This window comes from Balaenoptera borealis (genome assembly GCF_965194805.1).
Source record: "Balaenoptera borealis genome assembly, chromosome: 9".
Taxonomy (NCBI): Eukaryota; Metazoa; Chordata; class Mammalia; order Artiodactyla; family Balaenopteridae; genus Balaenoptera; species Balaenoptera borealis.
In genome coordinates, this window is record NC_138873.1 from 6,236,284 (window position 1) to 6,249,878 (window position 13,595).

Consider the following 13,595-nt stretch of genomic DNA (forward strand, 5'->3'; position numbering starts at 1 on the left):
CAGATCACTATGGGGATATTAAACAACTTACTACATCTGAAGACCTTGTAACACAATCTGGAGAATAGTACAAAGCTTAAACATATTATGTATTTATTTTACTTTTATTATTAATGGAATTGTTATCGGCATAGCACGGGAAAGCATTTTGTTAATATGTGACATTATTAACTATTTTTGAAACTCATTATTAATCATTTTAGAGATTATCTGTGTAACCCTTCTTTAAGTGCTTGGACAACATTCCAATAACTTTTCAATCCTTGTTAATTTTTCTTGTTAGAGTAACATTACTTATTTTTACAATGTTTAAAAAGGTTAAGAATATCTTGAAAAGCATTATCAGGTTTTTCAAGTTTTGCTTATTTTCAGTGTTCTAATTATATTACCAGGCTGTCAGATATTTGAATTCTAACTACATGTCCTCAGAAGGACTCCTTTTTGGAAAAAGAAAACTACATCAATTTCTTGTATATCGTGGAATAATGGCCAGTTGGATGAGAGGTGGTCATTGGTTGGCTGACAACTCCTGTAGATGTTTTCTTAATCCTGGGGTATCTCCAAGTCTGAAGTCCTGGAGAGAGAGCCCATGGTACTGAGCTCTCAGTCCCTGGTGGGACAACATCTCTGCTTGACGGCACAAGACCAAGCCCAGCTGGGTGAATACCCACTTGTTTTGCCCACACCAAATGACTTATGTCACTGCCTTACTTGTTGAATTAATGACTTGTTATAAGGAAAACACAAGTGTACTAAGTGTTTCCTCTTTGCCAAGCAATATTCTGGTTATTGAGGAAACAAAGATAAATAAGGCATTGTTTTTGCCGTGAAGAGGCTTAAAACAATGTTGGAAAACTCTGCTGTCTTCCCGTGAAAATCTCTACCTCCCAAAGCTGAGGGATCATTCATATACCAAGAGAACTAAATATTATTTTGGGCTTTGGAGTGGCTAGACAACTAAACTTTATCTCATTTATTGCCCATGGGGCATGTTATTAATGTGGCTTTGAACTGAACTAGCATGGTGGTGCACTTGCACCATCTGGCAAAGCGACTGCTTCCGAAATCAACAACGTTTTCTACAAGTGAGTCAAAGAATTAAGCAGTTAATGGTCTCTGAACCATGGATGGAGTCTCAGGGAAATATGTTCTATAAATATCAATATAACTACTGAAATCTGTTTGGGGTCTTCCTACTCCCCTTTGCAGCTCTACTCTGAGCATTAGGAAAATCTGGATTTGAAAGGAAAATCTCAGTTTTTTAATTTTTTCCATATTTGTCCAATTTTAGCAGCCCCTGAGAATTTGCTCAGGTTCTTCATGTGTTTCCTGGCATCTTAGCATATAGGATATTTTTTGTATCAACTTTTAGTTCACAGAAAGGCTGGAAAGTTACCAGAATAACTGTCACATCTGTAGATTCTGCTTATTCCACCTTCTTTATACATTTTCCAAATAAGATTGTGTGAGTGGAGCAGCCAAAAAGGATTCTGAGGTTTTATTCTGAGGTTTTATCTTTATACAAGATAAGGACCCACCCTCTTTAGTTTTCAAAACTTGTAAATGATGATAGTGATACTGACAATTATGTATTGAGTTGTGACTGGATTGGGTCTGCACTCTGTATATTTCCTTACATCTCAGAGCAATCATTAAAGTTGGTAATATTATTGCTGATGACATATGTAGAAACTGAAGCTTATGCAGGGAAAGTAATTTGCCAAAAATCACGCAGCTAATAAATTACATCTATTTGACTTTAAATTCCATGTTCTTTCTCTGCAGTCTTCTCGCTCCCTGAAGAACACTTTAGGTATTGTGTCTATGCGTCTATACCTACTTATATTTGTTCATTCATTCATTCTTATTTCCTCTCAGTCATTTACCTTTTCAATTCATAGACGAATTTTCTACATCTGCTAGGTTCAAAGTGCTGTGTGAGGCTTTCTGGTAAATAAAAGTAGAAGTGTAACCCAGTCGCTGCTCTCAAGGAATTCTAAATTAAGTTGGAGGATCAGACACACACACACACACACACACACACACACACACACACACACAATGTCCAAGCTCTGATCACTGCAATAGAAGAGCATAGCAGGCAAAGATTACCGGGATTCAGATGAGAGAGAAAGACATTATTTTTATCTGGGAGGATCACATGAAGCATGTAAGTTATGACTGTGGAGAGAGGAATTTTACCTGACTGATTTTTTGAACCTTTTGAAAAGAACACAACATGGATGAAAATCTCAGGATATGTTAGGATGCTAATTCTCAATTGTTTCTCCTTGTTGCAAAGCACATGTCCTCACATGCCCACTTTTGAGTGTACTCAGATCTTGATGTTGGTTTGTTTGATATGACTTAGGCTAAAGGCTATGTACAGTTCCTAGAGAGCTGGCCGAGCACTGAGGTGATGGTAAATGGTGGTAGAACGTCTATTAGTCCAATTGGAATGGAAAATAGTGTATTGTCAGCGATTACTGCTTAGTGAACAACCACAAGATCTCAGTGCCATACATTAATAACCGTCTCTTTCCCATGCATCTTCAGGTCAGCTGGGGGTCTGCAGCCCGAGCCTGCATTTATCTGGAAGACTCTGCTCAAGCTATAGGTGGGGTTGCACTTGATCCTCTCCATGGCTTGGGCTCAGGTCTGTGCCATGTGTGCAGTTCTGGGGCCCAGGCTGAAGAGGTGGAAACTTCCAGGGATTCTTTTTTGATAGCCAGGGCAGTGGTGCAAATATACTCTAAAGCCGTGGTTCAATCACATCTGAAATGTCCTATTAGCCAAAGCTGATCACATGGCTTAGCCCAAAATCAAGGGCAGGATGAAGGGAGATGAGAGTGAAAACTTTTTGAAGAATAATATAATCTACATATATAATGGAGAGGAAAAGAAGATAAAAATCATAAGATAGTTGGTCTAGAAAGAAGAGTCTAAACACACTTGAAGAAGATAGTAAGATGTTAGACTATATTTAACCAGTAATAGTGAGACACTTTAGAAAGACTATGTAGAACACACCAGAGATTCTTCTACAAAGGTTTGTGGGGAAAGACAGGAGGTAAGGAAGTAATTACAAAGCTCTTGTAATGATGAAGGCCTAAAATGGGGAGGTGACAATTGGGATGTAAAGGAGCTGAAGAAGTGAAGGGAATTTCTGAGTCAGAATTAGTTACTCTTGACACCTTGATGGATGTAACAGTAGGGAGGAAGGTTCCAAGGTGGTGAAGCCCTCCTTAGAAAACATAGGAGAATAATTGGAGTTTTAGGTGGGAGGGGAAGCCTTGACACTTGGATAACATGGGTGATGGTCATGCCTTGACAGAAATAGGGAATTCAGGTAGGGGCGGACTGAGGGGACAGAGATTGACACAGAGTGACCACTGCTGAGTAGGAGCAGTCCTGTGGAGAGCAGAAGCTGCGGGGACAGGCGGCAGGAAGAGAAAGTGTGTTGATGTGACCGAGACCCGAGACACGGGACCAGAAGAGATCAGAGTGGGATTTGGGACCGGAGGGCATGCTGGTGACCTTCCTGAGGGGGCGAGGCTGACACCAAGCAGTGGTGTGTGGGCAAGGAGTGCCGATGAGTGTCAGGCACCATTCTTAAAAGTTTGATAGTGATAACACAGCACTTGGGGGGTTATGATTGTTCCCAGTGTTGTTGTGTTCTGCGTGGGTGTTACTTAAACTTCCTAAGATGAGGGAGAATGGCAGTGGGGGGTGTTGTAGAGAGAGGAGGGTCCTCGCTCTGTGGGAGGAGGGACAGACAGATGAACGACTGTTTCTACCCAGTAGATATTCTGACACAGAGATTCAACTTGTTAGTATAGTTTCTGTCCAAATAAATTACCTGATGTCTAACTTTCTTTTCTTTTTTTTATGCTTTTATTTTATTTTAATTTTTATTGGAGTATAGTTGCTTTACAATATTGTGTTAGTTTCTACTAATTCTACTAAATTTTAAAGTCTCCTGTTCGTACACATTAATATATAGATACAAAGCATTTTTGTAGACGTCCACTGATTTTAATTGTGAGATTGGATAAAACAGTGAATGATCCGAGATGGCACTGGTACCCTGTCCTCTTGCTTCACTGGCCTGGTGGCGTGATTGCTAGCGATGTCTGGGTATACGTGGAGCCTACTGTAAACAAGTGTTTTGTAAATTCTAGAGAAAATTGCCCTGTAGTTGGTACTAACCAACTCTCTGTGCTTTTTAAAACAGAAATGAGTGCTAGTATTTAAATTTGAAAATTATAAGGACATATTTCCAGGAAGTCAGTTTTAAAAGCATACTACTTTTCAGTATGGTTATGTATGCAGTGTGATACATGTTTCTTTCCCGCTAAATTTCATGTCCCTCTGAATATTACTTCAGTTTTCATCTGTTGTCGTGTTCCATTTATCCCCACATTTCAGTTTCTGGCCCCAGTTCAACATTAACGCACACATGTGTAGGTGTTGGCCCCTGCTGCAGGGTGAGTGTGCCTCTCCTGATCAATCAATCACACGTGTCACTTTTAAGTTCCATGACTGCATGCAGACATTGGACATAAACCAATGTCTTTTACACACTCTAGAACTGATGACAAATTCAGCTCCTCCTCGTGTTTTAATGTCTGCCCTTTCTTGTTGTGTTTTTGTTTCACTCTCCCACAGAGCTGTGACCTGGATCAGCAGAGCATCATTCACATCGTGCTGAGACCCCAGAGAAAAGTCCCAGAAAGCAGCACAGCTGGAGGGGACAGCCCACAGAGCACCGCGGGGGGCTCTGAGAGGGAGCCTGAGAGCCTAACTCGTGTGGACCTCAGCAGCTCCGTCCTCCCAGCCGACTCAGTGGGCCTGGCTATTATTCTGAAGGATGACAACGAGAATGGTGGCCCACCAGCTGAAAGGCCAGGTAATTGACTGGCTATGGCTAGTAAAGCATTTTGTGTGGTAAAAATCTCCACAAAGAATGGCCTCACTCTGTGTGTATTTAGTTCATGACAAGTTCTAAATCACCAGAAGGAGACACGACTAGAAGGAGAGTACGTGGATGTAAAATTTGAGGTGACACATTTAATAAGTACAACGAAACAGAGCTATCATATTAAGAATGAACATAAGGGACGGGGAAGGTGTCAGGACCATGGTGATAGTATCTTGGGTTTACTTTTGGAGGAACTAGGGGTGGTGGGGACATGTGGTACATTGTGCTAGGCTCAAAATATATGATTAAGGTACCTATATGTCCCTCTCAACTTTTGCCTTTGTTTTCTTCTATTTCTTATTTTCTTAAAATACATTTTGGTTGATTATGTTTCTGATGATATAGAGAAATTTTAAAAAAGGAGAAAGAGAACTTCAGAGGTAATTTTAGTCATTCGCATGTTCTAAGAACAAATTACAACATCAATAATATCCTTTGTGTGAAAGAATTCTTCCCTCTTTATGCTACAGCCCATTTCAAGAGTTTGTTTTGGCATGAATGACAATGGCTTTATTATTTTGACAATATTAGTATGTTTCCCTTAGTCTTTTATTCTCCAGTCTAAATAGTCAAAGGTACAACAGGATTATTTTTGACTGTGTGTGACAGAAAACACAAAATAATAACAATGACTTGGCAAGGTAGAAGTTTATTTCTCTCCCACGTGCAATAGGTGAAGACGTAAGCAGCCCTGGACTGGTATGGCTTTCACAGTGTCAGAGACTTCTGGAACTAGCAAGATGGAGGCCTCTTGCTAAAATTACTAAATAAAATTTAATTAATATTTTTAAAATCATAGATGAGATTGAAAAAAAAAAGAAAAAGGAAATTTTCCAGGGTTAAGTGAAGAAGTAGAAACAACACAGCTGTCTTTAAATAAAGGAATGAATAAACCAAGAATTTAAGTGCATGGTGCTCTGGTGGCCCTGAGGTGGTTGTGGAAGGAATGAAGGCTTCATGTCCTTTACATGGACTGGGCATCTAGGGGACTGAAAAACTAACTGAGAAATGGGGAAAATGAGATAAACCTAAACCTCTCAATACCTATGTTGTCCACAAGGAGGAATTAATATAAATATCAAACCCAAGCTTTGGCACACCTGATGTTTCAAGCAGAATGTACGTAAAAGCATTCCAGAGAACGCTCGGGGGTCATGGCCTCCAGAGATGAACAAGCCCTACTGAAGGGGTCCTCATGATACCCATTATAAATCAAACAAAGGGATATTCTACCCTGAGTGGAGGAGAGCATACACCATAAACTAGAAAATTGGTTTCCCCCAAAACATGAGAAAATAAAATGAAAATTTGAAACAGAATACAAAACAAAAATGTTTTATGTTAATTAGGACATAAAATAAAAAATTGAAATCAAAACACAAAACAGACATAATAGAAAAAGATAGCTATTGAATAGAACATAAATTTAACTATTAGAATGAAAAAACATCCTCAACAGATTGGTTAAAAGAGCAACTTGTCAATGCCAAAGAGACAATTAATGAATTGGAAGATATATATGAGGGAATCGCCCATAATGTGACACAGGTTAAAATGTAAAAAAGTGGTTTTAAAGACTAGGAGTTTGGACTTAGATGGCCTAACTTATATCTGATAGGAAATCTTTAGAGCAGGGGTCTCCAACCCGTGGGCCGCGGACCCGTACCGGTCGTGGCCTGTTAGGAGCCCGGGCCGCACAGCAGGAGGTGAGCGGTGGGCAAGCGAGCGAAGCTTCATCTGCCACTCCCCGTCACTCCCCATCACTCGCGTTACCACCTGAACCACCCCCCACTCCCTGTCCGTGGAAAAATTGTCTTCCACGAAACCGGTCCCTGGTGCCAAAAAGGGTGGGGACTGTTGGTTTAGAGCAAAATTAAATCCTTATGTGCATTATCTGAACATTAATAATAATATAAGCAGAATAATTATTATTTATAGGTATTCACATATTTTAATGTTTCCTAATGTTTGTGATTCTACTATCTTGTCACTGGTATTTATCTGAAGATTTAAAAAGTAGAATCTTATTATTTTATTTTATTATAAAATTGCCTTCAGTCTTCTTGAGAGTTTTATTTTATGATTAATAAATTTGGAATTATTGGCACCTTCCATTGTTTCTCTTGCTAGATCATAATACTTCTACTGAAGAAAATATTCTCTTTCTACAGTGATTGAGATACCGGTTCACTCTCAGAAAATTCTGCTAAATGTCTAATATTCTACTTAGATTTTAAGTGAAATATGTAATTGTTTCAACCCAAACAATAGATTAAAGAAACTCTCATAAATTTACATAGTACAGTAGCACTGTTGCAAGAGCTTGCAGGCTACTGTATGCTTGGTTATTGGACTGTTTAACCTTAACTTTCCACACAGACCTCACGTAGTCTGACCTCTAATCACCCTGTTTCTCATTTACCCACTGACCAGTGGTGGCCTGTTAGCTGCATGTATTTTGCTGGCTGGGGACTGGCCTTGTCAACACTTGCTGGCATGCCAGATGACCAGCATCCTATTGTGCTTCTCCTTCCATCACCACAGATCAGGAGTGAGCTCTCCTGTTACCTTTCCTGTGCTGAAGGGGTGGTGTAAGTTATGTTGCATCTGGAAAGAATCAGGCAAAAAAATATGGGTTATTCCAGGTCAACTTTAGGACTTTATTCTGCATTAAACTGAAACTCTGAACTGCAAGGAGTCATCCCTTAATCTTCTGAAGTGGAAAGAATCATCTCCTTTTCAGAACTTTCATACCTCTTATTATTTTCTATTTTGTACTCTAGTTCCTTCTGTATATACTTTATCTCTTTGAGGACAGGATATTTGTTCAATTTACTGTAGTTTCCCACAAAATCTCTAAGAAAAAACGGTGATCAGTGTTTCCTAAATTATGTAAAACTGTAAATGTAATAAGCCATTCATCAGAATTTTCTGTGTATTTAACTTTTAGAACTAATGATTTGTTCAGCAGTATACAGAGAAAAATGAAACTTCACCTCTTAAAATATCTTGTTAATTTTACTGCTTGAATGAATGGAATACCTTGAATGGGATTATTTGAAATGACTGTGGGCAAACGACATGCTTATACAATTTTTTTTTTTTTAATAAAAATGACAGTTTAGAGTTCCTAGAGCAGTGACTCACAAACTCTAGTGGGAATGTTTGTTCAATGCTTATTCCAGGGCCAGAAAGTCTGATTCCATTAGCTGAGGACAGAGATTCAGAAATCCTGGTGCTGAGCACACTCCAAGAAATGCTGCCCTATAGCAAATATTTTCCCACCTTTCAACTGTGAGTCCTACCTAGAGTCTTCAGCCAGGTGGGAGGAAGGTTGGGAAAGACAGGTGGACAAACCAAGTCAATCCATAGTAGCAAGAGCAGGCTCATAATTACCAGTTTTATACACGAAGCATCTACAGTGCATTTCATTTGGGGAAAAAAAAGAAAAAAAGTCCCTGGTTGAAAAATGTTTGAAAACTTCTGCCTTTAAGAAAGAAATTTAAGAGGAATAAACCCAATTTTCTGCATGTTTCCAGGGTATTTGAATTAAACAAGGAAGAATTTAGGTGCTCGCCAAACGTGAGAGGGCTCTAAAAGGTGGAGAGCTGGGCTGTAGCCACAAAAGTAGATGCAACAAATAAGAACTGCAACTTGAGAGCATGTCTTTCAGGTATTTATAGGTGCAAAAGATAATTGGTCAATGTAAGAGGCATTGTCATGATCTACATTAATAGTCAGTTTATACTATTTGTATTTAGAAGCTAGGACACGTTAGATTATGATTTTTAAGAGGAAGTGTCAAAGAACTGAAATGAGTCATTTAAGAATTCCTTAAAGCAGTGGTTCTCAAGGTTCAATACTCATTGGTGTCACCTGAGGGCTGGGTCCAGCTCAGTCTTCCTGGAGTGGTGACTGATAATCTGCATTTCTAACAAGTTCCCAGGTCTTGCTGAAAGTATGGTTCCAGGAGCCAAGCTTTGAGTAACACTGTCCTACACAGTAAGAATTTGTATTGTTTTAAAATATTGTTATTGTATATTATTTTATAAACATTTGAATAAGAACATCGAGTAAGCTATTCCTGGACTCCAAGGAACCCATGCATGAACTAAGTTCACGTATTATGTTTGTGTTTCCTTAAAGAAACACCATTCATTCCCTCCTGATAATCAGATGAAAGAAGCTATTGAATCTAGGAAAAAATAGGAATATTCTCCAATATTTGTCATGCAGTTAGCTAACTACTTAAACAAATAATTAGAGAATCCCTACTCTGTGCCAGGCACAATTCTAGGTGCTGGAATGTAGCAGGAAATAGTAACAGCAAAATTACCAACCCAATTGGATCTCATTCTAGTTGGGAAGAAGATAATAAACAAGCAAACAAACAAAAAGCCAAAGAGCTAGTAAGTATATGTTCTCTGGTGAAAAAATTAGCATAGTAAAGGGAATACAGAGTGTTGGAAAGGGTGCTCTTTTGTATAAGGTGGTCAGAGGCCTCTCTCATGAAGTGACAATTGAGGAGAGCATTTCAGGGAGCATCGGTTCAGGAATCTCAGGTAGAGGGGACAGCGAGTGTATGGACCCAAGGCAGGACCATGATTGGAAAGCAAGGAGGACAGCATGGCTGGGGCAGAGGAAGTGAAACAGTAGGAGACAGGAAGTCAGAAAGGAAGACAGTAATACATGATCACAGTTGAAAGTGAAGACAGTCTAATCAGAAAGTTTTACTCCTGTCAGCTAATGTTGAAGCTGAAATTCTGAGGATGACATGCTGCAGGGCTGAAAGGAATGGTAATTAGTATTCCTCTCCTTCTTCCTCTCCCTCTCCTTCAACAGAATCCACACCAACCTCCTCATTATCCTTCTCCAGGGCAGCCATGTCCTCACAGGCCTCAGAAAACTGTCGGCTGTGTAGGGTCTTGTAGGCCCTAGATTTTACCCTGGTGAGAAGGGAGCCACTGGAGGAGTTTTGAGAGATGGAGTGACATGATGTGACTTAGGGAATGTTCACCTTGGCTGCTTGTAAATAAACTTCAGGATGCCAAGGTAGAAGCAACAGGATCAGTGTTTCAAATCATCAAAATACCGTAATACCCATGGCATCAGGAACTGGTGGTAATGATAGTCAACATCTATGAATGCTTATCCTGAACCTGGCACTGTCCTAAGCCCTGCTTCCATGAAATATCTTGTTTAATTCTTCAGAAACCCCATCAGGTAGAATATATTAATATCCTCCTAATAGATGGAAAGTAGTATCAGATCATTTGAGGAACGAATCCAAAGAAAGACTCTATTAAGGACTGTCTTACTCCAAACCTTGTGATCAACATATCCACTAGTCTGTATTCATTTAAATATACATATCAGAAGGAATGAATGAGTTTTTGCTTTTCTTCTAGATATTTTGGTTATAATGGTTGAAGAATCATGTTAATTGTTAATTTTAGCCAAGTAGTCAAATTTTAAAACTCAACTTTTATATCACAAGGTGTACTATTTTTTCATAATTTTTGGGTCTTTAAAAAGAAAACTTTCATTAATTTTATCCAGTTCTTTCTAAGTCTCATTGCCCCAGTTTACTAACAAAGCATTTCATTAGTTTTGTTTTGTTTTTATTTGTTTATTTATTTATTTATTTTTGGCTGTGTTGGGTCTTCGTTTCTGTGCGAGGGCTTTCTCTAGTTGCGGCAAGCGGGGGCCACTCTTCATCGCGGTGCGCGGGCCTCTCACTATCACGGCCTCTCTTGTTGCGGAGCACAGGCTCCAGACGCGCAGGCTCAGTAGTTGTGGCTCACGGGCCCAGCTGCTCCACGGCACGTGGGATCTTCCCAGACCAGGGCTCGAACCCGTGTCCCCTGCATTGGCAGGCAGATTCTCAACCACTGCGCCACCAGAGAAGCCCGCATTTCATTAGTTTTGAAGAACATTTTCCTTTACAATAATTATACACCTTTTTACTAAATGAAAGAGACTACTTTTGATGAAGCATTACATGCTGGAATGAATTTTTGTTTGTTTGTTTTGGCTGCCCCACGCCGCATGTGGGATCTTAGTTCCTGACCAGGGATCGAACCCGTGTCCCCTGCAGTGGAAGCTTGGAGTTTAACCACTGGACCACCAGGGAAGTCCCTGGAATGAATTATTGAAATAGAACTTGAAAACGTAAAATAGAAAAAATTAAAAATAGACAAATGTTTAAAAAAATTAAGAATAAATTACCTCTGCCACTCCTTGTCAACATTATACTGAAAGTCCTAGCTAATGCAATAAGTCAATAAAAGGCAACAAAAGGTATACAGATTGGGAGGAATCATAAAACTGACTTTGTTCATAGATGATGTGATTGTCAATGCAGAAAATCTAAAGGATTTGACAAAAAAAAGCTTTTGGATCTAAGAAGTGATTATATCAAGATTGCAGGATACAAGGTTAATATAAAAGAGTCAGTTGCTATCCTGTATACCAACAATGAAAAAATGTAATTAGAAATTAAAAACACAGTACCATTTACATTAGCACCCCCTAAAATGAAATACTTAGATATAAACCTAACAAAATATGTACAGGATCTGTATGAGGAAAATCACACAACTTTGCTGAAAGAAATCAACGAACTAAGTAAGTGGAGTGACCTTCCATGTTCATGGATAAGAAGACTCAGTATTGTCAAGACGTCAGCTTCCCAGCTTGACATACACAATTACAGTCAAAATCTTAGCAAGTTATTCTGTGGATATCAGCAAACTTATTCTGAAGTTTAAATGGAGAGGCAAAAGACCCAGTATAGCCAACACAGTATTGAAGGAGAAGAAAAAAGTCAGAAGCTTGATGGTCTCTGAAGTTAGGAGTTCCTATAAAACTACAACAATTAAGAGAGTGTAGTAGTGGTGAAAGAATACACAAATAGTTCTACAGAACAGAGAGCCCAGAAATAGACCCACATAAACATGGTCAGCTGATCTTTGACAAGGGGAAAAGGCAATATGATGGAGAACAAATAGTCTTTTCAACAAATGTGCTCGAAGAACTGGACATCCACATGCAAAAAAAAAAAAAAAATACACAAAGATTTTACACTTGTCACACAAAAAAAAATGACTCAAAATGGATCAGAGACCTGAATGTAAGACATGAAATTAAAACACCTGGAAGATAACATAGGAGAAAATTTAGATGATCTTGAATGTGGTAATGACTTTTTTGATACAACACCAAAGGCATGATCCATGAAATAAATAAATGATAAGCTGGACTTCATTAAACTTAAAATTGTCTGCTCTGTGAAAGACAATGGCAAGAGAATGAAAAGACGAGCCACAGATGGGGAGAAAATATTTGCAAAAAAGACATATTTAATAAAGGACTGTTATTCAAAATATACAAAATCTCTTAAAACTCAACAATAATAAAATGAACAACCTGTAAAAAATTGGCAAAAGACCTGAGTAGACACCTCACCAAAGAAGATATACAGATGACAAATAACCATATGAAAAGATGCTCAATATCATGTCATTAGGGAATTGCAAATTAAAAAAACAATGAGATACCATTACACACCTATTAGAATGACTAAAATCCAAAACACTGACAGCACCAAACACTGGCTGGAATATGGAGCAACACCAACTCTCATTCCTGCTGGTGGGGATGTAAAATGGTACAACCACTTGGGAAGACGGTTTGACAGTTTCTCACTAAACTAAACACACCACACAATCCAGTGATTGTGCTCCTTGGTGTCTACTCCAATGAGTTGAAAACATATGTCCACACAATAATCTGCACACAGATGTTTATAGCAGCTTTATTCATAATTGCCAAAATTTGGTAGCAATCAAGATGTTCTTAAATAGGTAAATAGATAAACTGTGATATATCCAGACAATATTACTTAGTGCTAAAAAGAAATAAGCTATCAAGCCATGAAAAGACATGGAGGAACCTTAAATGCATATTACTAAGTGAAATCAAGTTGAGAAGCCTAATACTGTATGATTCCAACTATATGACGTTCTGGAAAAAAGAAAACTATGGAGACAGTAAAAACATCAGAACTTGCCGGGGGTATGTGTGGGGAGGGATGAATAGTCAGAGTACAGAGGATTTTTAGGACAGAGTAACTATTCTGTATGATAAAATGGTAGATACCATGTCATTATAAAACCCATAGAATATAAAATACTAAGAGTGAACCCTAAAGCAAATGGTGGACTTTGAGTCATAATGATGTGTCAATGTAGGTTAATTAGTTGTAACAAGTGCACTACTCCGGTGAGGGATGTTGATAGTGGGGCAAGCTGGCGTGTGTTGGGGAAGGGGGTATATGGAAACTCTCTGTACTTTTTGATCAGTTTTGCTGTGAACCTAAAATTGCTCTAAGAGATAAAGTCTATTCAAAATAAATTAAATTGCTTTTAAGACTTGAGGCCTGGATACATACTGTAGATACATCATGATTACTAGAGAGTATGTTCTTATCAGCAATTTTTTTGCCAGTGGTTGAATGTATTACAAGACGAAAGTTATTCTGGGATTATGAATGAGTTAGCACCTGCCAAATACAAACCAGTAATGGAAGCCTCCTAATGGAATAAAGTGATGA

At 38.7% G+C, this 13,595-nt stretch overlaps 1 protein-coding gene across 18 annotated transcripts in view; it reads left to right on the top strand.

Annotated features, from left to right (window-relative positions):
* Positions 1 to 13,595, top strand: part of PRKN (parkin RBR E3 ubiquitin protein ligase) — a 1,304,064-nt gene that overhangs the window by 407,321 nt on the left and 883,148 nt on the right. For all 18 annotated transcript variants that reach the window (XR_014248121.1, XM_082404597.1, XM_082404598.1 and 15 more), the window contains one exon: positions 4,669 to 4,909. Coding sequence is in view for 17 of the 18 variants with exons in the window: in XM_082404597.1 (XP_082260723.1) it covers positions 4,669 to 4,909 (241 nt within the window). In the remaining variant the exon portion in view is untranslated. The remainder of the gene's footprint in view (positions 1 to 4,668; positions 4,910 to 13,595) is intronic.